This window comes from Onychomys torridus, chromosome 14 (genome assembly GCF_903995425.1).
Source record: "Onychomys torridus chromosome 14, mOncTor1.1, whole genome shotgun sequence".
Classification (NCBI taxonomy): domain Eukaryota; kingdom Metazoa; phylum Chordata; class Mammalia; order Rodentia; family Cricetidae; genus Onychomys; species Onychomys torridus.
This window is the reverse complement of record NC_050456.1, coordinates 78,219,413-78,247,018: the sequence shown is the minus strand read 5'-3', so window position 1 is coordinate 78,247,018 and position 27,606 is coordinate 78,219,413. Positions and strand designations below refer to the sequence as shown.

General features: G+C 44.9%; 1 protein-coding gene across 5 annotated transcripts in view; it reads right to left on the bottom strand.

Moving 5' to 3' along the window:
- Nucleotides 1-27,606, bottom strand: part of Tecpr2 (tectonin beta-propeller repeat containing 2) — a 104,135-nt gene that overhangs the window by 36,286 nt on the left and 40,243 nt on the right. For all 5 annotated transcript variants that reach the window (XM_036205462.1, XM_036205461.1, XM_036205463.1 and 2 more), the window contains 9 exons: nt 24,488-24,645; nt 17,128-17,437; nt 14,221-14,353; nt 10,909-11,238; nt 8,365-9,368; nt 5,550-5,733; nt 3,712-3,885; nt 1,877-2,057; nt 154-295 (listed from right to left, as the gene is read on the bottom strand). In XM_036205462.1, the coding sequence (XP_036061355.1) occupies nt 154-295; nt 1,877-2,057; nt 3,712-3,885; nt 5,550-5,733; nt 8,365-9,368; nt 10,909-11,238; nt 14,221-14,353; nt 17,128-17,437; nt 24,488-24,645 (2,616 nt within the window). The remainder of the gene's footprint in view (nt 1-153; nt 296-1,876; nt 2,058-3,711; nt 3,886-5,549; nt 5,734-8,364; nt 9,369-10,908; nt 11,239-14,220; nt 14,354-17,127; nt 17,438-24,487; nt 24,646-27,606) is intronic.

Genomic DNA, 27,606 nt, shown 5'->3' with positions numbered 1-27,606 from the left:
ATGAAGGAAAGTTTTTTCTGTATGTTTTTAGTATACTCAACCACAGGAAAGTTTAATCTACCAAATGTTAAAAGCAATAGTTTAATAGTTTCTTAAGGAAACGAGAGAAGGCAGGAAGGGTGGGTCTCCAAGCTAGAAAGCCCCATCACCTACCTGCCACCAATGGTCATCATCTCCTTGGGGCTTCTTGGGAATCACGCCAGTTCTGAACCACAGCTTCCCATGAATGTCCAGGGCCCAGAGCGTGTGCTGATCTCCGAGAGTTATGCAAACAGGCTCCAGAGTTTGCCTTTCACTAAAAGTGAGAGAAAATAGCCTCAGCTCCCACCCAGAAACCTCAAGGAGTGTCTCTGAACAGGCTTGGCATTGAGAAGCAATGGACTCTGTTCACAGGAGTGGATTACTGAGTAACAAGGAAGGTGTCCAGAGTCTAAGTTACATTGCTGGGCAGTGCATACTGTCCAGACATGTGGCTGCTTTGGAAAGACACACTGAAGGCCCAGATGGTAGGGAAATCTGGAAAAAAAACAAAGCGTGAGCAGGCATGTAGGCCACAAGCACTTCCCTCCCCCTTTCCCTCTTTCCCTGCACGCCTGGCTATGGTGCACAGCTGGGCAGACACTATCTTCTCTGGTGAGTCAACCTTCGCTTCTTCCATCTGGGGGCATCCTTGACAGCTCTGAGGCTCACTTGAGGCTAGCCCTGGCATACTGCCTACCCACGCACTGTAGGCAGGCAACGGCTCCTCACTGCTATGTGCTCTCCTTGCTTAGTATCCTCACACCAACTGGCACCAAACTGGCTGCTGCATGGCTCCCCGCTAAGCTGGAAGGGTTACATCTTGGCTCTCTTGGAACACCCAGGTCCCAGAGAGTCCTGTAGTTCCCAGCAGGGGTCCTATATAGAGTTACTGGCTAGCTGAACCCAACCAACACCATCTTGACCTGGCATACATAAAGACCAATTTTTGTTCTGTTTGGTTTGTCTTTTTGTTTTTTGAGACAGGGTTTCTCTGCATAGCTCTGGCTGTCCTGGAACTCACTCTGCAGACCAAGCTGGCCCTGAACCCAGAGATCTGCCTGCCTCTGTCTCCCAAGTGCTAGGATTAAAGGTGTAGACCAGCACCACCCAGTTCAAAATCTTCCACCCCTCCCCCAAGACAGGTTTTCTCTGTGTAGTTTGGGTGCCTCTCCTGGATCTCGCTCTGTAGACCAGGCTGACCTTGAAATCAGAGATCTGCCTGGTTCTGCTTCACGAGTGCTGGGATTAAAGGTATGTGCCACCACCACCCGACCTCCAGCCCAAATCTTAAATGGTAGAAAGTAAAATAAAATATAGTCTAGAACTAATTTCAACTGACTAGGATAAAAATACAAATAAACATGTGTAGCTACACCATCACAGACTTTTACTAGAAGCATGTGACAGCAAGTAGCTCTGAATGGAGACCATGAGAACTGGTGACTCTTGATGATCAGGGACACACTTAGTTTTTGTTTTCATTATTATTATTTTTTGAGATGTGTATACAGGGCTGAAGATGACCCTAAACTCTGGTTTTCTTGCCTCTATCTCCTAAATGATGAGATTACAGGTATGTGCTACTCAGTCCAGTTTATGTAATACTGAGGACAGCACTCAGGGCCTTGTGCATGCTAGGCAAATGCTGTATCAACTGAGTTCTACACCCAAACCCCAACACATGTTATAATGTGACCCACTGTCCTACAATCTGCCGGCAGAGGAGCATGGAGTATTTCTAGGGCCAGTCTGTCGAGGCTGACATCACCATGGAACCTGTAGGTGTTGTCCTTGCCAAAAAAGGCTCACCTAGGTGCCTGGTCAGAGATAAATGTGACACTGCTGGGGCCCATACCTGACAATATCACACTTCCACTGTTCCCCTTCAGGACAGAAGCTGCTCACGCCCTCCCGGTACAGGAGGGCCCTCTGCTCTGTCAGTGCCCAAACCACACTGTTCCGGGCAGTGATCTGGGACAGTGGGTAAGGACAGTCGACCTTCATCGCTCGGGCACAGGGCCGATCCACACTGAGACCTGTAGTGAGAGGAGAAGACTCAGAAGCAGCGTTCCATATCCTACCCTGATCTGTGATTCTGCCTCTGCTATCTATGGGCTTCCATATCAGATAGCTTTTCTTCTTGATATTTTTATCAAAAACAACAAAAAAAGTCAAGAAATACAATTCAGAATTTTCTGGTATTCCAAACTAGCTTAAGAAGTTCTCAAGACAGGGCAGTCCAGGGCAGGACAGCAGCCAACCTAGATAAGAGCATGGAGGGCTTCCCTTCTGCCAACAAGGCGGTGTTCCTCAGGACCTCAGAAGACACGGGGTCCTCAGCTGCAGACCCAGCAGCTCAAGTAGCTCTGTTCCCCTGTTCTCTGCTGACAGTGTGGGGCTACCCTGCTAAAGTGCAAACCCCCACTTCCCAGGTGAAACCTGAGATCTGTCACACTGCCATGCTTGTGACAGTCAGGGTTCTAGGTGCCTCCTTCACCTCTTTGAGGCCTGTCAGTAATATGTGTTATGCACCTAAGTGAGGCCAAAGTCAACTTCTGAGGAACAGGCAGGAGAGCTAATATCTAAACCCCATGTTCCATTGCCTGGGCCTGACCTAGGCCCTGTAGCACAATCACAAAGACACCCACAGTCCAGACCACTGTGCAGACTTGCCTGTAGGACTCCCTTCTGCAAATCCTTGCCAAGCCCACACTGAGCCAGCAGGTCTGGGGAGGGTCAGGGTCATCTGAAAATTGCTCTGGCTTCATGGTTAGGAGGGCACCTGATCCTTACCCGTAGGTTTAAAGTATCCCTTTTCCTGCCAGGACCAAAATCAAATGCCCTGGAAGCTGGATGTGCATGTGCTTATCTGAGCAGCCTATTTCCACTCAAAGACACAAGAACTAACAAGCTGAAGGCCCACACGTCCATGAAGGTGGCAGGGCTGCCCACCAGTGTGAGGCTCCTCCACACCTCGACAGCCAGATGAGAAATGAGCTCTTACTGTGGAGAAGCATTCCTGCCTGACAGTTCATTCCAAAGATGAAACTATGCTCTCAGAATCAGTATTACTAAAGGACTAGATCAATCTTCATGTCAATCTAATATGGCCTCTTGACAGCCCAAACACAACCCCTGCCCGCCAGGCCATTTCCCCTGTGCTGACAGTACACAAACACTGACTCATTACAGTTTATTTTTAATAAACAAGTCCCACTGTGCCCGTTCTAGCAGCTAAAGGTTTCCCTAAAGGCACTTTCCTAGGACAAGTCAATCTGCTATTTACAGCAAATTACTTCTTGTTGTCTTTCCCCAGAACCCACATGTAAATACACATACAGGTGCTGGGCTTTGACCTAGCTGGGAAAAGGGAGCCGATGTCGAGTCCTGCCAATTACTCTTTCCTCTTAGGAGTGGATACTGCAGGGTATGCAAAAGGCATCAGCAGCTGCAGAAGTGCAGGGTTGGCTCCTGCATGGCACTCTGCATTGCACTCATCATCTATGCGCTCCTGTCCAGACCCAACCCCATGCTCAGCTAGGGGACTGCTCTTCCATGGCAAACACTGGGCTTCTAGCAATGTTTTCACTTAACTGGGTTTTCGTTCTCTGCATCCTGTGACTGCTCTCAGAATGGGACTAGCAGCAGGTTCAGCAAATGACAAGGACAATGTACATGGCCTTCGACTACCTGTCTGAAGGTACAGATCTCCATTGGTCCTGATGATCCAGGCTGTGTCATCACTCAGGGCCACAAATATAGCCTGGGGCAGAGCCTCATACCAGTGCCGCTTTCCCTTGATGGTAACTTTGCCACAAGCAAAAGCACGGTTAGATTTCTGCTCAATCTTCCAGAGAAGAGCCCCTAGGAGAAAAAAATTCTAAACATGACATTCATCTAGACAAAAACTCCATTCTGGGCACTGCAAGGGACAGCTTTCTAAAACACATCTTGTTGCTTCCAACTCAGGGACGAACAAGCTCACCATGCCAGAGTTTGAACCCACCAACTGTCTGTTGTTGGACATCATTTCTACCTTCTGGGATTGACCTAAAAGTTAGATGTGAGAAGAGATCCACCACAGAGGCGGCCACTCATGATGGGGAGAAGTGACAGTTCTGTAGGTTTGATTAGCTAAGGGAGGCACAATTAGTGCCCAAATACCAACCTTGGGGACTCAAAGGGAAGGGCCTCCTTTGGACCTGAGTTGGGTGGAATGTTTTCATTAAAAGAATTCTGAATAACAGATAAAGGAAGCAAGGGAAGGTGGAAGGCAGGCCAATGGCACTATATATGGAGGCTATGACATTGGGTGAGGTGAAGAGCCACGGGGAATAAACTGAGCTAAACAAGAAGATCTACAGAGGGCCCATGCATATAGCTTCCCCCTCCCAACACCATGTGGCACAGGGTAGCCAGTTCAGCTGTAAATAATGATCTTACATAGACAGACTGCTCCAATCAGAGCAACTGAGGAATGGTTGGGAAAATAAAAAGTAATTAATACAATCAGCAGAGAATCAATGTCTCTAAATGGCTAAGAGGATGAATCCAAAAGTATGTGACAGAAACAGGGGGGGAAAAAGACAATTACACATTGCCAGTTAATGGAGTGGGCTATTATCTCAGCCAGCCTCTAGGGGAAAATAATTTTCAAGCAAGTAGTGGAAGAAAGTAAGCAAATAACCCTGAATAAACTAACATTTAAACAAGAACTTCCTTTCTTTTGCTTCTCTGCCATGATTCCCACTGCTTCAGAATAGAAACATGTATCCAGTACAAGGAAAAAGCAGAGAAGCATAGTGGGGGTTATGCCTCTAACCCCAGCTCTTGGGAGGCTGAGGCAGGAGGACCCAAAGTTCGAGGCCAGTTAGGACTCTACAGTGAATTCAAGGCCAGTCTGTGCTATATAGCAAGGTCACATCTAAAAACAAAACAAAACAAACAACCCACTAACAAAATGTAAATAAGTCTAGGTAGATAAGAGAATTATCTCTGCCAGCAGACCAGTATTCTAAAAAGTCTCCTTGGTTTCACTAAAATGCTAAAGAATGCCATGAAAATCTGAGGGCCTTTCCAATTACAGTCAGGGAAAAAAATATCAGAAAAAGAAATCAGATGACTGGAACACATCCACCATACATCCACAGACCTGTCTTCACAGGTTTGGTTGCTTTATAGCAACACTGACAAACAGAAATACATGTTATTTTTATGAGGATTTAGTGTGCCAACCATGACTAAAAAAAAAAACCCATCAAAATGCAAATTATTTGTATAGCTTACAAAAATGTGTTCACATGTTATCACTGTAATTAATAAAATAAAAAAACAAAAATTCAAGCAAGCAAGTATGCTGAACACTCATTACCCTAACTGGTGTCAAAGGAAGCATTCATGATCTTTACAGAACCCGCCTAAGCTGGCAGGAAGGTCAATCTGATGACAGTATGCTGTTGCCAGAGGAGAGCTGCCCTGTGAGCTGGGAGCAGGGCTGGGGGTTGGGAATCGGGAGCTGAGAGGCGAACCTGAGGGGGAGACTGCCACCTGCTGGACAGCATCTTCAAACCTCTGCCAGCGCAGCCCAGCACCAGGCAGGGCACTGCAGAACAGGCCACCTTTGTAGTCCAGGCACCAGATAAACTTTTCCGAGACCGCCAAGCTGAGGATGCCATAGCCAGGACCGGAGTAGCCCATCCAGCTCTCTGCAAACTAATAAGGCCAGAGGCGTGAGTTCTGTGGCAAGAGACACACACAGCTTCATCACATTGTTACAACAAGAAAAGTGGACAGACTGTTAAAGTGAAGGGATCGCTGAGAAGCCTTGCCTACCCTGCTCTCCTCGGATCTAGTATCACAAACAATCTGGAACAGGAGCTGTGGTCCTCGTGGAAGACCCTATAACATCCCTGGACGACACTTTCTCATAGCATAGCACTCTTCCTAAGTGATGCTTGAAGGTGTATCCAACCACTTGGCAGAACAAGAAGACATTGCCATCTAGTAAGTCCACATTCAGAAACCATTCAACTGAGTTACCCTGTCCCTCTAAAAAAAACTGCAAAAGAAAACCTAACATTTTAAGTTAAGTTTATGATTCTACATTGGGCTGTGTTTATAGCCATCCTAGTATGCATTTTCCACATAGGATGCAGGCTGTGTATGCTGGCAGAACATGACATGACATCCTAAGAGATCTGGCTTTATTCTATGTGTACCTGACTTAACACAGGGAGGTGTATTCATCAGCACATGTATGAAAATCAACCTTCTGTGTAATGACTTATGACAGATGCACTATGGGAACAGCACTACCACGGTCTGCACTAGTTTTCCAAACATTGTTCTAACCTTTGGTGACACCTGGCATGTTGTATGGGAACAACTAGGGGAAGTGTTGGATAAGACACTATCTGAATTTTGTACCCTAAGGCTTCACTGCTATATTTTTTCATTTGTATTACATTTATTTAATGTACTTATATGTGTGCACACATGAGTGTGCTATAGCACATGTGTGGCAGTCAGAAGACAACTTGTCACAGTTGGTTCTCTCCTTCCATCATTTGGGTCCTAGACATGGAGCTTGGGTCATCAGGCATTAGTCTTTACCCACTGACCTGTCATGCTGGTCCATGCTGCTAAAATCTGTTTAAAAGTCAAAGCTAAATAAAGGGCATATACTTTATTATACATAGTTGCACAAATACCTGATATGGAAGCTAGTGTATGAAAGAGAATGGTGTCCACCTCTTCTCCACATGGCTCTGCTCACCACAGCAAACTTTTTTCTCCTAGCCCTTGTCCTCCAAAACAAAACAACCACCACCATTTCTAACCTTTTCTGCTATTTGGAGCAAGACCAGGCTTGGCAAAGCTTGGTAGGTGACTTCAGAGATCCAGGATCCTTCTCCACAGGTAAGGGCTTTCCTAAGCTGCCAACTAGTCCTAACATATACCAACAGTTACGATCTGCTAGCTAATCTCTCTGTCAGGCAACCACCCTGCTGTGGCTTCTCACAGCTCTGCACTCGGCTCACCACTAACCCAGGCCAACTGATATTCTGAACATGTGCCTGGCTTTCTGGAGATATGGAATCCACTTGCACTGTCAGTGATGAGCACTTAGCAGTGTGCTGAAAACATGAATGTAGGCTGCTGAACCAGCAGCCCACTTCTGGCAAATGCACTTCTGAGACACCAGACAAATGGGAGAGAATCCCGGGCCACTCTGAACTTCACTTCTAACGTGACATGGTGCACACACCTCTTCACTTTTGTTAGCTCCAATCCCTCCTCTGTAAAATGGGGACAACTGCACCCGTGTCCTAGTTTGTTTTCTTCCTTAAAAACTGACTTAGACGTGTGATGTGCTCAGCACACACCTGTACTGATCTTTTCTTTTCTTTTCTTTTCTTTAAACCAAAGCTGAGGACCAAACCCAAAGCCTTGTGCTTGCTGGGCAGGGGCACTACCACTGAGCTAAATCCCCAACCCCCTGTACTGATGTGATGGTGAGAACTGATAAACATCACATGCTGTTAGCTCTGAAGATGCAATGGTGGCCTCATATCAATTACTAGGGAATGTGGTGATGCAGGGTTAGTTCTGAAGCCAAATTTATTTGCTAAGACTTACTTGTTAAAAAAAAAAAAAGTACTTAAAAATCATTTTTAGGACTGGGCATGATGGCACAAGACTAACCCAAGCACTGAGGAGGCAGAGGCAGGTGGACCTCTGAGTTCAAGGCCAGCCTGGTCTACAGAGTGAGTTCCAAGACAGCCAGGGCTATATAGAGACCCTGTATTTAAAAAATCATTTTTAATATAAAGGTCCTAAGAACAGTAAATTACACTGACTGAGAAGCTCCATAGCAGATTAGGGGTTTCATTCTCCAAAGTGTGTCCTGGGGGTACTGTGTGGATGCTGAAGAAACAGCATTTCTGGAAAGACCCCCAGTTCATATTGATGTTCCTAGGAGTCAATGGACTCTGGAAAGGGGCAGGAATTACCCACCTCATATGTGTTTAGAGCAAACAGTCCTCTGCTCAGTGGTGTTCCAATGGCCCCAGGCTACCTGAAGTGCCCAAACTGGTCTGGCATTGCAAGACACCACTTTGTTGGCAAGAGGTCAACTGAGCAGGGTCAGAAGTACTACAGTTCCAATTATTAAGGGCCCCTGCCTAGGAAATTGCCCCAAACCCAGACTTCAAAGTTACAGAATTTGCAGGAGTATGATTTCCGTAAGAAGGAAAATAAAGGAGCCAAGGATGCCCCTTAAAGGAAGAGCAGCAGCTACCACAGCTGCCCTCTCAGTCATACTTCCTCCATCAGCACACAGACCTGATCTGTCTTGAGCAGTGTGGCGTCATCAGTCCCCAGCAGGCTCAGGTCCTGCAGAGAGCGACCAGCTCCAAGCTCTGCCACACTCGTCTCTGAGGATGAAGATGGGAGCCCATGGGCATAAATGTCTTCCTCATCACTGGATGTCACTGCCTGATCCTGGAAAGGTTGGTCCAGCCAATGCTCATGGGTGCTGGTCACCAAGGCAGAAGTAAGAGGAGTCACCTGTCCTTCCACATTTCCTATAGCACATTCAGCAGTGGGTATTTCTTTCTGACCTGTGTCATTATCGGTGACTACATGCCAAGGGTTTGAGCTCGGGTGGCTAGGAACCTCCACATTGGTCAGAATATCTGGCTCTGGGCTGGTCTCTTCAGTGTGGACTTCATAAACTCCAATCCCAGGCAGCCACTGCTCAGCACCTGGGGGCCAGCTGAGTCTGGAAGGTGCCATAAGTGAGTCCAGAAGAGGGGCTTCAGGAAAAGTGCTCTGGGGATCACTGAACTCCATGGTGTTCACTTCCCATGCCTCAGCAGAGCTATCCTGTTTTCTCAGACATAACTGTGTACGTCCTGCTGCATCAGCAGCAGGGGCAGGCTCCTCTTCAAGGCCTGAGATGATGTCACTACTTCCCATATTCTCCCCTGGCCGCAAAGGTGAATTCAACACTCCATGGAGCAGGTCCATGTCCTTTGTGTGGTCACACTGGGAAGGTGCCTTTCTAGTGCCATTTTCTCCATCCACTGGGTCAAGGGCAGATTCAGGAATCCCTAGGACACTGAATGTTTCAGAGCCATTGTCTTCTTGCAGGATCCCATTCACCTCAGCACTGGGGTTGCTCTCCTGGTCTGGAGACCCTGTGCTCAACTGATCCACACTACTGCCCAGAGCACTTGAGGTCATGGACAAGAGGTCTGTGTTCACGGATTGGGGGCTGTCACCAGGGAACTCGGAGCAGGGAGTTGACTCGAGGGAACTGTGGCAGGTGCTCTTGATTCCGCCTTCTAATTTAAAACGAGAACATCCAAAATAAGGCACGACTCTACATAAATAACCAGAATACTGAAAACACATTTGGCTCAAGAAAAAAGTATTTTAAATGAAGGATAGTTAGTAGGATATAAATTAATCTCTATAGTCCCAGAACGTGTGAGGTAGAGACTGGAATGGAACCTCAAGAGTTTGAGGCCAGTCTGAGCTACATAGTAAGTTCCAGGCTAGCCTCAGCTATTTGTTCTGTTCTCACACCCCCATAAAAAGAAGAGGGAGCTGGGCAGTAATTCCAGTATTTGGGAGGCAGAGGCAGATCTCTGAGTTCAAGGACAGCCTGGTCTACAGAGTGAGTTCCAGGACAGAGAAGGCTACAAAGAGAAATCCTGTCTTTAAAAAAAAAAAGGTAGAAATGCCCAGAAGCCTCATTAAAGAAATGCTAAGAAAGTGGAATAGGAATTAAGTACCATGGATCATAGGCCAATCTTTTTAAACTGTCAAAATGCATAAGAGTTCAATAATATTTTCCTTTAATAATATAGCAACCTTTAGCTAGAAGGGTCAATAGGCACCAAGGAGTAAATAGCTCAAAAAGTTCTATGTGGCTGGCTATGGTAGTGCACACCTTTGATCCCAGCACTTGGGAGCCAGAGGCAGCAATATCTCTGTGAGCTCAAGGCTAGCCTGGTCTACACAGTAAATTCTGGGTCAGCCGGGACTACATATAGAGATTCACCTTAAAAAAAAAAAAAAAGTTCTATGTTAAATCCCATATTTGGTAACATGTCAACACAAAATGTAAGATGTCTAACAAATATACCAGCATAAATCACTGTTTCAATGACTGTCCCACGCTTGTAGGATCTCTGGTCTAATGAATGGTATATATGGATGTGGTAGTTTGAATGTGATTGGCCCCCATAATTTCATAGGGAGTGGTACTATTAGGAGGTGTGGCTTTGTTGGAGTGAGCATGGCCTTGTTGGAGGAAGTCTGTCACTGTGGCAGCAGGCTTTGAGGTTTCCTATGCTCAGGATACTGCCCAGTGTCTTAGTTGACTTCCTGTTATCTGTAAGATGTAGGACTCTCAGCTCCAGCAGTACCACATCTGCCTGCAGGCCATGATGATAATGGACTGAACCTCTGAAGCTGTAAGCAAGGCACCAAATTAAATGTTTTCTTTATAAGAGTTGCTATGGTCATGGTGTTTCTTCATAGCAAGAGAAACCCTAAGACAGTGTACAAATCAATATCTTATATTAAATATTATCTTAAATATTAAAAAGAGCAAAACCCAGAGCCTTTAGTCAGAGCTTGACCACATGGATAAATGCCCTACCAACAAATGTCCTACAGAGATGCTTATGTGTGCACATGTGCACTGTTACTTTTGTGGGGAGGAGTGCTTTCAGTGTGTGAAGTTCTCTGTTCAGTCAAGAGCAGCAAGCACCCCTTTCGTGAGATGCATCATCCCTTCCTGGTAAATGTGCACATCCCTAAAGAGTTGGCCTTAGGTGCCACACGAGTCAGTGTGCACCTGCCCATGGACAGTACCTGTCTTTCTCTTCCTCCTCCTCTTCTTCACTTTGATGGGTTTCACAATAAGCTCCTGGTCAAAGTCTTCAGAACTGATAATACTGAATCTCTGTGAGGATGGCTGGCCACCCTGGTCCAGCTCAGGGGCAGCCTGAAGTCCGGGCAACAGCAGCCCAGAGCCACTGTCCGTGGAGTTGAGTGAACTGCTCCTGCTCCGTTGCTCACTGGCCACAGAACTGGCCACAGAAGAGCCTCGAAGTCTTGTCTCACAAACAGTGGCCCCCAGTGACTTCTCCACATGCTGCCCACGGACCTGCTCTGAACATCTTGTCTCCAGACCATCTCTCACTGAGAAAGAAGAGTTTAGTTTTACCACTGGTTCTTTCAGAGACATCTCTGTGCATCATTCAGTTTGCTAGCTTGAACACCAGCAGTCACAGGACAACCAAGACTCTCTCCTGCTAAAAACCGAGCAACTCCAAATTCCCCAACCCAGAGAAACTCAAAGGAGCACACAGAAGACAGCAAGGGGCCTTTGTGCTCCAGGAAGCTTATATATTAAAATCAGTAAAATAGTTCACTGCCGTTGTCTTTTGTAAACACCACCAGTAACAGAACATCACTAAATATAAAGCGTTTCTCATTTCAATTCTACAAATTCTTTATAAATTTTTCTGTATCAAGAACAGTTAAGTTAAATTCCTTACTTATACTATGCCTTCACTATACCTTAATATTACCCAAGAGGCATTAAAAAATGCCTGTGTTGGCGGACAGTGGTGGTGCACGCCTTTAATCCCAGCACTTGGGGGGCAGAGCCAGGAGGATTTCTATGAGTTCGAGGCCATCCTGGTCTACAGAGCAAGATCCAGGACAGGCACCAAAACTACACAGAGAAATTCTGTCTCAACCCCCTCCCCCAAAATGCCTGTGTCTTATAACCAAATTCCTTGAAACTCAAGGAAGAAAAGTGAATTTCCCATAGAATGGGTTCATAACAGAGGATAGAGGCGGGCAGTGTCAATACAAGCAGAGAGCAGGGTGAAGGCCAGTGGTAAAAAGCCAGTGAGCATCCCACTGCAGTGGACCCTCCCTCCTTCAACACAACATAACTGAGGGAAGTATCCAGGGCTGGGGCCTCCAATGCTAACACCCTCCACACGAAACTGCTGCGCACTCAGATCAGTGCAGCCTTCCTTTCCTTACCAAGTATCTACTGGTGCCATGTTCTCACAAGGTGCCATGTAACGGCAGTCAACAAGACACATGAACTCTCTCTCTCTCCTCTCTCTCTCTCTCTCTCTCTCTCTCTCTCTCTCTCTCTCTCTCTCTCTGGTTTTTCGAGACAGGGTTTCTCTGTATAGCTTTAGAGTCTGTTCTGGACTCGCTCTGTAGACCAGGCTGGCCTCGAACTCACAGAGATCCGCCTGCCTCTGCCTCCTGAGTGCTGGGATTATAGGCGTGCGCCACCACTGCCCGACGACACATGAACTCTTATCCTTGAGGCACAAACATTCACCTAAAGGTTGTTCACTAGGGCAGGAGAGGGGCTGACCTCTGCTCTGAAGTGACTTGCCGAAGATCACACAAATTAATGGGAGTGCTAGGTTTAGAGCTGTACTGTGTTATGTGGAACCACTATCAACATGTAACTACTGAAATTCAAGTGATTTAAAATTAAACAAAATTTAAAATTCAAATTATTAGCTACACTCTAACCACAGACACCTGGTGACTCCCTGCCAGACAGTGCACATTTGAAACAGTTATCCCTGCAGATAAACTGCTCCCAGAGAGCAGTGGCTGAGTCATTGCTCTTTTCTGTTAGCCACACTGTAACTTGCTTATCCTGTTTTAGGGGTCTTCAGATCGTAAGTCTTATGCACTTCTTATAAGAATTCTGGTTTTGGGGTTGGGGATTTAGCTCAGTGTTCAGTCCTCAGCTCTGGGGGAGGGGGAGAATTCTGGTTTTATAATATCAATTCCAAGTTGTCCTCTACTGTTTAAAAAGAAAACTGGCAACAATCAAGAGGGCTGGCATGATGCTGTCACCACCCAAAGCAGGGTTAGCTTGGAGTCCCAGTTACACGAAGCCGAATGAAAACACTGTTAGGACTCCTCGCTCACTAGGAGTAGTTACAGAGCAGGCATTTAGTATGGGCAAGGCCTGGGGCGCACCCCGCTCTGCAAAACAAAACAAGGTCTCACGGCAACACCTGTAGTCCTGGCACTCTGGAGGCAAAGGCAGAAGAAATGAAACTTTAAGGCCAACCTGGGCTATATTATAAGATCCTGTCTAAAAAACTAAAAACAAACTTAAAAACATTAGGGTTTGCATGAACTATAAAATTAAAAACCTGGGCTGGTGAGATGGCTCAGAGGTTAAGAGCACTGTCTGCTCTTCTAGAGGTCCTGAGTTCAATTCCCAGCACCCACATGGTGGCTCACAACCATCTACAATGAGATCTAGTGCAGGCATAGATGCAGGCAGAACACTGTGTACATAATAAATAAATAAATCTTTAAAAAAAAGAAAAGAAAAATTAAAAACCAAAGCACTGGTCAAAATATCAATCCCAAAGGACAGTCTGTGTCTAGGGCAATAGGTATATACTAGATTGCAAGTCTCATTGTTTTAAAATTACACAAATCTGTGTTTCAGAGATATTAACTACACACAGTGTCTCAGACAGGGCACCTTGAGCCAGGCAAGTGATTTCTGATTTCTCCTTCCTACTTACTCAACCACCCATCCTCACATTTAGAGCATCTCCACCACTGTGAGACTGTCCAATGTGTATCTTAGAGCAGGTCACTTCCATGCCAAGCATCCTGAATGTTTTCAGAATCCTAAGCCTACAAATACCTCCATGTTTAAGCAAACCCCAAGCTATCTTTCTTTCTTTTTTTAAAAATTTTTTTGTTGTTATTTGGTTTTTGGCTTTGGTTTTCAATACAGGGTTTCTCTGTGTAGCCCAGGCTAGCCTGGAACTCCCTCTGGCCTCGCCTGCTTCAGCCTCCCTGAGTGTTCAGATTAAAGGTGCACAGCTGGTTTAAACTACATTTATCTTTTTTTTGGGGGGGGGCTTTTCGAGACAGGGTTTCTCTGTGTAGCTTTGGCACCTGTCCTGGAACTCACTCTGTAGACCAGGCTGGCCTCGAACTCATAGAGATCCACCTGCCTCTGCCCCCCAGAGTGCTGGGATTAAAGGCATGTGCCACCGCCGCCACCACCTGGCTTAAACTGAATTTGTCTTACCACAAGCGGGAAGGGCATTTTACAGGGCACAGGACTCTGTACACACAGCACACTTGGCAGTGAATACAAACCTATGGATCCAAGTCCTTCAGGCCTGCTTGAAATCCTTATAATGTTCCTATCTCCCTTTAGGAAAAATATTTCATTTTCTGTGCAGGAAACAGACACAATATCACCCAATCCTTCCAAACCAGCAACAGTGGCCTGTCAAAACAAACATGAAACCAGGCATTAAAAACAAAAACAGAACAAGCAAGTGTGCTAATCCAAATAATTATAATTGTTGGATTTTGTTATGGCAGTTCTGGAAAACTCTTAAAAGCAAGTCAACCCACAGTTGGGTAGTATTTGATATATGGGACCTAAACCAAGTCACTTAGCACTAAGGTGTCACTGAGGTGGAGCTTCTCCCACCTCTCAGCCATTCTCTTCCTGGGCCTGCCAACTCTCACTCTTCTTATGAACCTAGCACTCTGACCTGCCGTCATCCCGCCTATTTTGTGCTTCAAGGACTCAGTGTGTGCCGGGCCAAAGCCGGGCCAGTTCTTGGGGCCTGTGCACACAGCACAGGCTTTCCCCTGCTGGGCTTCCTTTCCTGTTCACTGGGAAGGCTCAGCCTTACGAAGTGCTGCTTAAGCACTGTCATCTTGAACAAGTCTCCCCAGTGGTTGACAGCATGTGCTACAAACCTCTATGTCATGCATCTCTCCTGGACTGGCTAGGAATGATATACCAGCCAACAAATGCCCTTATTCTGTGCTTTCTTTCAGGAGACCAGGAGCCTTGCAGCCCAACACTTTTGAGTAAATGAAAGAAGGGAGGAAAAGGTCCCTGGCTAAAAGCAGATTGCATCCCATAGGATTATCCTGAGTCTACACAAATTTAAACCAGTTCTTGCTTTTCAGCTGACAGTATGCATGAGAGATTAGTTGACTGCAGGAGACACTGAGCCTAGGTTCTCTGCTAATTTTTAGGCAGCCTTGACAGAAAGCTGGAAACACGACAGTAGGTTCCCAAAGCTGCCAATCATGGTGCTTCAGAGAGGTGCAGACTCTGCCGGTGGAGTCAGTGTCTGTTCACAGACACACTGTCTCCATTTCCCTGCCTATGAAATGAAGTTAATTATACCTGTGTTGAGAGGCACAGGGGAAGTGCTCAGATGAAAAGGACTGATGCATAACTGCAACATGTCTTAAAGCCAATAATTAAGTTCAACAGGAACCCAGGAGAAAAGTTAAGTCATCCATAATGGGAGAAGCTAAATGAACTAATGAAGGGTTAGAAGGTGAGCCCTTAATCTAGAACCCTGGTGCCCTACTGTACAGATAAAAGAACCAAGTTCAGAGAGATCATAGACTTGTAGGGCCAAGTTACCTCTGCACCAAAAGTGTCACCAAGCATGGCTGGTAACTAGGGAGGTGTCAGTGGGGCAGGTGAGTTTGATTCTCTGTGGATGCTCTCTCTAGAGATGCTGAGCCACAGGCCCACAGAGCTAATGTGGAGGGAGAGAGCCTGTCCTGGATTCTGGAGGCCTAGAGCAGGGAGTAGGGCAGGCAAGAAGCTCTGATCTTAGGACAAGAAGTAACTGAAACCAAACAGCTTTGTTTAAAGTCCTAAATCAGATTCTGGGAGTGACCTGTTATCACCTTGATCCAGGCAGAACTTGTTTTCTACTGGGTATTAATGATCCTGGGAAGTTGCCAAGATATGCCAGAAAGTTTCTAAAAAGAAAGGCGAAAAAGGCAAAATAATATAGCTGTCTTTGGATAAGAAGCACAGTAAAAGAAAAAGAAAAAACTCAACAAACCAAAAAGCCAAAACAGCAAAGGGAAGAGCGCGTGGGAGGGAAGGACCCTGCTCCTGGGCTGGCGCCATCCCTGAGGCCTGGGAGTCAGTCCTCAGAGTTACTGTTTCTCTAACATTTGAGGCATCACTGGGTGAGATTACAGCAGTTTAGTAGCCAGAAAATATAATCTAGGAAGCCCTGCTGGTACAGGTGTAATCCCAGGTACTTGACAGGCTGAGTCAAGGCAATCAAAAGTTTAAGGCCTATCTGAGCTATAGAAAGGGTTCAAGACCAGCCCGGGCAGCTTAATGAGTCCCTGTGTCAAAATAAAAAAACAAAAACAAGGGGTTGGGGATTTAGCTCAGTGGTAGAGTGCTTGCCTAGCAAGTGCAAGGCCCTGGGTTCGATCCTCAGCTCCACCAAAAAACAAAACAAAAAAAACAAAAACAAAAACAAACAAACAAACAAAAAAACCAGAGCTAATGATATAGCTCCATAGTAGAGCATCTGACTAGCATTCATGAGGCCCTGGGTTCAACCCCAAGTTCTGTAAATGTCAAACTAAAACAAAATACATGACCTAGAAGCGAGGCAGAGTATGTGCTTAACATGTACAAACACCCTGAATTCAATCACGAGAAAAATGTATGCATGCATGAATGAATGAATACATACATACATGCATGCACAGAAAGGAAGAGAAAGGAAGGGAAGGGTGGGTCGGTGAGAGACTTGGCAGCAAAGACCTGAGTTCAATCCCTGGAAGGACAGAAACAACTCCACAAGTGTCGTCTGACCCTCACATAGGTGCCAGGACATGCAGGTGTGATCACAAGTAGGCACATGTACATGCACATACACACAACATACACAAATATAATTTTTAAAAATGACCCAGAAAGGTTATAATGAACAAGTTTAATTTGGGGCCTTAAAGACCCCCCCAAAACATCTAATTTTTTTTGACAAAGTAGGACTATGAATGTCAAAGAGCAAATTATTTTTCAAATCTACAAAAATTACTGAACTCCATTTGATTTCCTTGATTGTCTCAAAGGAAAAAAAAAAAAAAAAAAAAAGCAAGCATTAGAGTTAGTGCTGTTCCTTCATCTCTCCAGGAGCCCAGTGGCTAAACACCTGAGGACCTGACCCTCCTCTTGCCCCATGACCCCAAAGACAGGTTCCCACACACCTGGTTGATGGTATCCAGAAGATAGATACTGTACTCATTCCAGCTCAGCACCCAGCCTTCTCGAAAGAAGCATGAAACGAGCCCCAGGTGTTTCTCAGGTGAGCTGCAGCCTCCCCCATCAGGCTCCAGGCGAGGATAGAGTTCAAAAGGTGTGACTCCTCCAGCAAAGACATCCTTGAGGATAAATGTGGCTTGAACCGTCCCATGGACATCGGCCTTCCACAGCCTTAGCCCAGGCCGGGCTGCGTACAGAGTGAGGTCACTTTGCTTACACAGTCCTGGTATAAAACAAGCACCAAATTTCCCAGTACTAAAATCGGAAGAAAAAAAAAAAAAAAAACGAAAGAAAGGAAAAAAACAAAAAACAAAAAAACAGGCATGGACTGACTTGAAGTGATATAATCGTCAACCCCTAATATCAACTCTAAGAATCTACTAACACAAGTCCTTGTCCTGTCTACTGAGTGCTGGTCACTAAGTCACACTGGCATCCTTGCCCCACCCAGGCCCCACCATGCCTTCACAAGTACACACCACCTGGAGCAGGTATCCTAGATTCTGGGCTCATCAACAGTACCCACCACAGCTTGCTTGCCCATGCTCACGTCCATTCTCTCTTTAATTCTTGCTGCAACTCCACGAAGCAACTATTAGAGCCGCTTCTGTTACAGAACAAAAAGTGGCAGGTGCAGGCTGTCCCTGCTAACTCTGCCCTGCAGGGCTGTCCCTTCTCCAGTCTGATCCTGTGGTCACTCCCTCGTTTCTTGAATGAGAAGCTTTACATCTGGACTAGCTCATCTATATCTCTTCCCAAACTTCTCCAAACCCATCAAGTGCACCAGTTTCTCTTCCCATTCTCAAGCTTGGTGTCATTTTCTGATAAAACGATGAAATACCCAATACACCCAAAAGAGTCTATGTGGAAGCTGAAGAGATGGCCCTGTGGTAAAGTGCACTGTTGCTCTTGGTGATGTCCCAGATTTGGTTCCCAGGACCCACATGGTGGCTCACAATCAGCTGTAACTCAAGTTCTAGGGGATCTGATGCCCATTTCTGACCTCCTTGGGTACCAGGCACTCATATGCTGCATATACATATACATGCAGGTATAAGACTCATAAAATAAATAAATATTTTTTTGTTTTTCAAGACAGGGTTTCTCTGTGTAAACAGTCCTAGCTGTCCTGGAACTTGATCTGTAGACCAGGCTGGCCTTGAACTCACAGAAATCCACCTGCCTCTTGCCTCCCAAATGCTGGGATTAAAGGTGTGTTCCACCACACTCAGCAATAATTTTTTTTTTTTTAAAGATAAAGGTGCTGGGTGACAGTGGTGCACTCATTTAATCACAGCACTCAGGAGGCAGAGGCAAAGCAGATCTTTGCATTCAAGGATAATCTAGTCTACAAAACAAGTTCCAAGACAGCCAGGATTATACAGAGAAACCCTGTCAAAAATTTTTTTTAGCCAGGTGGTGGTGGCACACACCTTTAATCTCAGCACTCAGGAGGCAGAGGCAGGTGGATCTCTGTGTGTTCGAGGCCAGCCTGGTCTACAGAACGAGATCCAGGACAGGAACCAAAACTATAGAGACACCCTATCTCAAAAAACAAAACAAAACAAAAACCAAACAAATAATGAACAAATTAACAAAATTAAAAAAAATATTTATTTATTTATTATGTATACAGTGTTCTGTCTGCACGTATGCCAGATCTCAGTACAGATGGTTGTGAGCCACCATGTGGTTGTTGGGAATTGAACTCAGGACCTCTAGAAGAACAGCTAGTGCTCTTAACCACTGAGCCATATCTCCAAGCCAAAAAAATTTTTTTATAAGAGTGTTCACAATAAATATCATAAAACCTAATGAATGTGCACCAGGGACCCGTTCTCTACCTTCAGACCAAGTCAGCAGCTGCATCCATGCATGCACTTTGGACTCCTAATGATTTGCCCTGGCCAAAATTCTGACCAATGGTCTAAATTTTGTGTGTATCATTCTCGTTTTTATTGATACTTCAGTTACATATCTCTTTACCCCAACACTAATTTGGCACTTTAATTTTAATAAATGATGCCCTTTGTATAATTTGGCAGCTTGTCTTTTCAATATTTTTAATTTGGGGATATTTTTTTTTTTAATTATGTGCTTTTGTGTGTGTTTACATGCACGTGAAAGCAAGTGCCAGTGGAGGCCAGAAGATGGCATAGTATCTCCCCTGAAACTAGAGTTTGAGGTAGTTGTGAGCCATCTAGTGTGGATGAGGGGAAAGGAACTCTTATCCTCAGTAAGAACACTTATGTGCTCTTATCTGTTAGGTACCTCTCCAGCTCTACACATACATTTATACATAGTGTACACATACACACCCCACTTTTTGACAATTTTAAGTAACTTGTGTTTTATACTTAACATTGTTTCTAAGATTTATCTTTGATTTTAAAAAGGAAGCTATGGTGCTTCTTCATTTTGACTGCTGTAAAGTTTTTTCACAATGTATTCAAATTTTAAAATTATCCCTTTTTTGAGGTAAGATGTCATTATATAGTCCAGAGTGACCTCAAACTCAAAATTCTATTGTCTCACCCTCTTAGATTCCATAGAGACTACACCTGACTTCATATTGCTAAAAAAATCCATATATATTGCTACAAAATGCTTCCTGGGGATACTGGAATATGCATGAATTTGGGGAAAGTGTGCATATCTATGAATCTAATATTTACCTTATTTAGTTTTTATGATACTGGGACTTTAGCCATGAGCCTTGAACATGGTAGGCAAGCACTCTACTACTCAGCTACACATGAAGTATTTGTTTTTAGAAATAATTTATTCTAGGGCTAGAGAGATGTTTCAGTGGTTAAGAGCACTTGCTGCTCTTCCCGTGGACTTGAGTTCGATTCCAAGTACCCACATCAAGGTAGCTTACAACCTATAAACCAGGGGACTCCTCAGACAGCTATACTCACATTGACAAACACACACACCTAATTAAAAATAACTAAATAAAATCTGTTTTTCTTTCCTTCCTTCCTTCCTTCCTTCCTTCCTTCCTTCCTTCCTTCCTTCCTTCCTTTTTTTTTTCCTAGGCAAGGTTTCTCTGTGTAACAGCTCTGGCTGTCCTAGAACTCACGAGGACTAGGATTAAAGGTGTGCACTATTATGCCCAGCTCTAAATAAAATCTTAAAAATAAATAATTTATTTAATCTTATTACTGGATTGTTGCTGTTGTTAATTTGTTGGGTTTGAGGCAAGGTCTCATGAAGCCAATGCTAGCATGGAACTTGCTAGTCTATGGTGATTGCTATACAACCCAGGATGACCTTGACCTTCTGATCTACTTGTCTCCACTAACCAAGAGCTGGGATTACAGGGGTGTACCACTGAGCCCACCTAAGACATTTTGTTCCTTTTCCTTTTCTTTCCCTTATGGCTGGAGATTAAACTCAGGGCCTCATCCATGCTAGGCAAGTACTCTGCCACTGTGCTACCAGTCTGGTATTTGAATTACTATTATTTTTTGGCACAGAACTCGGAATGGAGCCCAAGCTTCACATATGCTAGGTATATGTTGTTTGTTTGGTTTTCTGAGACAAGGTCTCATTATGCAACCCTGGATGGCCTGTAAATGACTGTGTAGACCAGGTCTGCCTCTGCTGGGATTAAAGGCATGTGTCACTATGCCTAGCTTTCTTAAGCTATTTTGCATAATAGTACTATGTGCCACAAACATTTTTTGCACATCCTTCCTAGGATACAGGCCTAGTAAAGTTATTTTCAGAGTAAGATTGTTGAATTGTTGCATTCAAGTTTATAGTCAATATGCTTATACCAGTCTACCCATGAGACCCCGACCTCAGCCCCTGCTGCACGGACTGAGTTCTCAGGAACTCTCACTGTTTTATGCTGTGGATATTGCTCTGTGTCAATAAAGTTCTGATTGGCCAGTGGCCAGGCAGGAAGTATAGGTGGGACAAGAGAGAAGAGAATTCTGGGAAGTAGAAGGCTGGAGAGAGACACCGCCAGCCGCCGCCATGAAAAGCAACATGTAAAGACACTGGTAAGCCACAAGCCATGTGGCAAAGTATAGATTAATAGAAATGGGTTAATTTAAGATAAAAGAAGTAGATAACAAGAAGCCTGCCACGGCCATACAGTTTCTAAACAATGTAAGTTTCTGTGTGCTTTCTTGGTTGGGTCTGAGCGACTGTGGGACTGGCGGGTAAGAGAGATTTGTCCTCATTGGGCCAGGCAGGAAAACTCTAACTACAGTTTTATATCTTTGTCAATGCTCAGAGTTCAAACTGAAGAGTTTTAGCTCACCTCTAAGCCTTTTTCTAAACAGTTCTTTCTTAAAAGGGCACTGGCTTGAGTGTGCAGTTATCAGTCTTTTGAGATCTCCATGTGCTAAGCTGTAGGAAATGTGATGTCCTCACTCAGGAACAAGCAGAGCCTGAAGGAGAATGCTACAGGACAGCTCAAAACCATTCTCAGTTTCCTGTCTGAGAAGCTACCTAGTCCCATCTATTCACAGCCCATGTCTTTTCACTCCCCTCACCCTACGAGGATAGTTATCTGGGGGTGGGGGAGCTCCTCTGCATGTCTCTCTAGGCCCACTGGCAGCTTAGTAAATAATACCTCTAGATAGGATCCAGGGAAGATATTATATGTCAGATTCAGCTTTGGAACAAGGATCGTTCGACTAATCAACTGTTTTGAGTCCACAGAGTTTTCATAGACAACTATGTAATAGGACTGTGTCTGATTCTTGTCTTGACTGGGTTTGTTCTAGTGAGGCTCCCTAAACAAAAAAGCCCAAAGAAATTCTAGTGAAGCAGCCCAGTGCCTCTTCTTCCACCTGTCAAGTCATCTGTTTGGGGTCCAGCTGTTAAGTCTGTCTTCTTTCTCTAGGGGAGCTCTTCACTCTTATCACTTCCGGTTGATGCTGTATATAACCAGAGCATGTGCTTTAACATGCACTCAGTGCCCCGAAACCTCCTGTAAAACTGTGATGTTAGAAGGCGTGTGTAGGTGAAGATGAAGATGAACTCTTCACCAGGGCTCACCCCACACTACAGCAGGCATTTGTATAGGAGGAGAAGCCGCCATCTTGAAGAGGGGGCCTAGGGAGAGCTGGCTTTGAGAATGGGGGTGTGTCCAGGGGGGAAGAGGGCTCTGTGAGGGAGCTGACAGAAGATATTTAGCTGGAAAGGACCAGCCCATGAAGCAGCCATTCCCAAACACTTGGCGAATGAAGCATGTGGACAGGTTTAGTCTCATCCTTGTAATCATCACCTAAGGCAGCACATGACAGAAAGGTAAGCCCTAGGACAAGTTAGAAACTCTTGCATTTATCTTGCTTTACACTCTAAGGTTCTATAAATTCATCATTCTCCTGAGAAGGAGAACATATTCCTCTGTTTCTGCATGCTGGACCAGTGGCCTAGAGTATACTTTTAGTAAAGGCTGCCAAAAACCCTACCATACCACACACAGGACAGGCATAGAACGTTTCCAAGCACGAGATAAGGGAGCCAGACCTTTCTCTTTTTTTGTTGTTTTCCTTTCTTCTTTCTTTTCTTTCCTTTCCTTTCCTTTCCTTTTCTTTTCTTTTTTCTTTTTTGGTTTTTTGAGACAAGGTTTCTCTGTGTAGTTTTGGTGCCTGTCCTGGAACTCATTCTGTAGACCAGGCTGGCCTAGAACTTACAGAGATCAGCCTGGCTCTGCCTCCCGAGTGCTGGGATTAAAGGCGTGCACCATCGCTGCCCGGCAGGCTTTTCTTTACAGTCCTCAATTCTTCCAATGAGATAGAACTTGCCATCAATCAGAAGGAGATATACACAGAGATAAAGTCAGAACTCAGTTCTGCAGGACCAGGCTGCATAATTCTAGAGGTTTCTAGGGCCAAGAGGAAGATCCCTATTATAAAAAGGCCAGGTTATTTATATAAAAAGGCATTAAGAAGGTACTGAGGAGTTGGGGATTTAGCTCAGTGGTAGAGCGCAAGGCCCTGGGTTCGGTCCTCAGCTCAAAAAAAAAAAAAGAAGGTACTGAGAAAAGAACACAGGAGCCAAAGAACGGGTATAAGAGAATCTTCCAATAGGAAAGTTGCCAGGCAGAGAAGAGAATAAGCCTAGTGTTGCTGCAAAGCACAAGGCATGGGATAGATCATGAATGCACTGGACTGTCTGCTCTTACTCTCCCTCCCTTCACACTTGTCACCAATGGCACCACCAGCCCCGGGAGGCCTCCCCATGCCTGTCAATCTCTTTCTTCTCTAGTCTGCCTCAAATCCTCTCAACATTCCCTAACCCACTGCCATCCCAAACCTCCGCAGGCAACAATACCCCTTTACTGAAAGGACGACACAAGATGGGAGCCCCCTCACTCCCAAAACTATTTCACAGCAAGCTCCCAACATCCACTTGGCTCCTGGCCCTCCTTCTCAGGTAAGGTCCTTCACTTTCTGCCTCCCCTCCCCATCTCCACACAAAGTAGCTACAGAGGGCTACAAGCTTTTTCCTTTTCCTTTTTTTTTTTTTTTTTCAGGAGGACAGTAATATTCAGGATGCATATGTTCCTTTTGTGGGGAGTCTTAGGTCTTTAGCCTTCTCTTTGCTGTCCTTCCTCTAGCAGGTTATTTAAGGACAGACATACTCTTTCAGCCTAGATGCCTCCCCTTCTTAGCCTCTCCTACTCAGTATGTAGTCCTCACACCCACAAGAACCCTTCTCTGACCCCAGGCTGAGTGAAAGCTTACTTAAATTTCTTTGTTTGTTGAAACAGGATTTCTCTTGCATAGCCCTGGCTGTCCCGGAACTCATTTTGTACACTAGGCTGGCCCCAAACTCAGAGATGTGCCTGCCTCTGCCTCCCTAGTGCTGGGATTAAAGGTGTGCACCGCTGCCAACCTGCCCCTGCTTAAGTTTCTATAGCATGCTGAAGTGTACTCCATAGCCATTAGCAAAACCCTCATTAAGACCTGGATCTGCCTTTTAGTCTCCATGATGGGAGAGGCCCACATCTGCTAGGCTATCTAGTCTCATCACAACCTGCTAGTATGCAGCACACTAGGAGCCAGGGGCACAAGAGAGGACCATGGGAGAAACCATGCTTGGAGTAGACACACGACACTGTCTCCTAGGCTTCTCAGACCCAGCCCTGGGTTGCAGTGGCTATGATCCCAGGCCCCTGAATCTCAACTAGAAGACTTCCTGTTCCAATCAGACTCCATGAAGCATAGGCTACCAGGAACCACAGCTGGTGTGGCTGTGGTCTCACATCTGGCTACCAGGAAACCTAGGAGAGCTTAGAGACCAGGACGGAGCCACATGAATGTGCCTGAAGCTTACCTTTTCCTTGGCTGAGACCCAATCTGCTTGACAGCCCGTTCCTCTGTGTAAAGGAGCAGGCTTCTCTGCAGGGTCGACACGAGCAGCACTTTCTGGCTGTAATCCAGCTGCACAATGGAAGACGGCTCTTCCAACACAAGGTGTGAGCTGCAGGTACCCTGTGAGAGAGAGCCAGTGGTGGGTCAAAGCTGCCCAGCTTCCCTCACAGTGGTCAGACATACTTCTTGCTAATGTACTGAACTCAAAAGTACTCTGTGGTACCAGGCATGGTGTGTATACCTACAATCTCAGCACTTGGAAGACAGAGGCAAGAAGATCAAGAGTTCAAGGTCATTCTTGGCCATATAATAAGTCTGAGGTCAGTCTGGGCTACATGAGGCCCTGTCACAACAAAACAAAACAACAACAAAAAGTATGCTTTAATTTTCTCCAGATTCATTGTTAACCTACTGCAAATGACATTGGGAAAATTCCTTACTAACAAGAAAACAATAAATATTAACATCTATCTCATACTATCCCAAGGTTGAAAAGAAACATCAAAAAACCTACATATTTCTCTAATAATGTTCTAGTAAATAATTCAAAGAAGAATCCATTAAAAATATGCCATACCATGTGTATTAAGTATTAAGCATCTTATAACATATAAGAGAGTATGATTGTCTACGAAATCACTGTGACAGTGAGCTGCTCTCATATTCTCTGAAGCAACCCTGTAGGCATTATATCCTTCCAACTGGAAGGGTCACAGAAAACATGTCAGAAAGAAATTATAGGGATGGCTCAGCAGATAAAACAGGCTTGTCACACAAGCCTGATAATTATTAAAGTAGAGAACCGACTCCTGAAAGTTGTCCTCTGACCCTGACATGTGACCTTGAATTCTCCATACCCCTCCTTACACACACACACACACACACACACACACACACACACACACACTCACACACACACTAAAAATGTGTTAAATACATGATTAACAGTGTTTTATAGATATACAGTGATTTTCTAAAGTCATTTTACTGTTTTTTTAAAAGATTTATTTATTTATTATGTTCTGTCTGAATATATGCATGCAGGCCAGAAGAAGACACCGGATCTCATTACAGGTGGTTGTGAGCCACCATGTGGTTGTTGGGAATGGAACTCAAGACCTCTGGAAGAACAGCAGGTGCTCTTAACTGCTGAGCCATCTCTTCAGCCCCATTTTACTGTTAATACAAAACACATTCATGTATCAAAAGTCTGATATTACTCCAGGTATGGTGGTACATGCTGCTAATCCCAGCATTCAGGAGGCTGAGATAAGTTTTGTTGTGAGTTCAGAGCCAACCTGAGCTAGATATAAAGACTCAGTCTCAAAAAGCCTTTTTCTGTCACTCTTTGCTTCAGTGGCCTCTCCTGGTTCCATCAGCAGTCTGCTCACAGAGATGAGGGAAGATGAGTAAAAACTGCAGCAGCACTTTGATCAACTGCCTAAGAATAATGCTGCAAGAGCTGGGCGTGGTGCAGGCCTTTAATTCCAGCACTTTAATCCTAGCAGAGCTAGGCAGATCTCTAAGTTCAAGGCCAGCCTGATCAATATACCAAGTTCGAGGACAGCCAGGGCTGTACAGAGAGACTCTGTCTCAAAACAAAAACAAACAAACAAAAAGAATAATACGGCTGGGGATTTAGTTCAGTGGTAGAGTGCTTGGCAAGCAAGTGCAAGGCCCTGGGTTCGGTCCTCAGCTAAGAAAAAAAAGGGGAAAAAAAAGAATAATGCAACATTACTGACCCTTCTTGTGTCTGAGAGGTCAATGAGATCCACTGATAAAATTTATACACAGTAAAATCCACCATTTTTAGGTTTCTGACTTCAATTTTGATGTATCTATAGTTATCTAACTACACCACAATCAACTACAATCAAGATTGTGAAATTTTGCCGGGCGGTGGTGGCGCACGCCTTTAAACCCAGCACTCGGGAGGCAGAGCCAGGCGGATCTCTGTGAGTTCGAGGCCAGCCTGGTCTACCAACTGAGTTCCAGGAAAGGCGCAAAGCTACATAGGGAAATCCTGTCTTGAAAAACCAAAAAAAAAAAAAAAAAAAAAAAAAAAAGATTGTGAAATTTCCATCCTCTCTAAATACTGAGAACTTTGAAGGTAGATTCCCCTTCTCTGAGTTAGTTAGAATGTAACTTTCTAGTTTCTAATGTAGCCTATGATAGGATTACACTATGCTGTATTTCATAAAAACAAGTATTCTCTTAGTCTTTCTTTTCCCCCAAATCTCATTAAGCACCTGTGTCTTTTTTTTTTTTGAGCTGAGGATCGAACCCAGGGCCTTGCGCTTGCTAGGCAAGCGCTCTACCACTGAGCTAAATCTCCAACCTGTACCTGTGTCTTTTAAAATAAGTTTTCAGGGGCTGGAGAGAGGGTTCAGCAGTTAGGAGCATGGGCTGCTCTTCCAGAGGCCCTGGGTTTGGTTCCCAAGACTCACAAGTATGGTGATATTTTATTTGTACTGAAATGTTATTTTATTTGTATATAGGCGGATCTCTGTGTGTTCAAGGATACATCCAGTGTGGTGACACATGCCTTTAATCTCAATACCAATCAATAGAAGACCTGGAGGTCTGTACAGATAGGCAGTGACGAGGAGGTCATGTGGTTGGGTTTACAACCAATGAGAAGGCAGGACAGAAAGTCTATAAAAAGACAGGACACAGGAAGTAGGCCTCTTGCGGAGAGGTTTTCAGCTCTCAGCTATGCTCTGACCTCTTGGCTTTTAACTCTGCAATTGGCTCTGTGTTTCTTATTTAACAAGACAAGGTTACATCTACACACAAGGAGACTCACACCACCTCCAACTCCAGTTCAAGTTCACTCCAAAGGATATGATGCCCTCTTCTGGCCTCTAATGGGGTACTGCACCCAAGTGATACACAGACAGACATACATGCAGGCAAAACATTCATGTACATGAAATACAAATAAATCTTTAAAAAGAAATAAAAACTTTTCAGGGTGTTTCTGGACATTTTTCCCCCAAATTTTATTTCCCTTCCATTCCTGACTAGGGTCGCTTGAGTGGCTTCCTTTAGCAGTCTGCTCATAGGGACAGGAGTGGATGG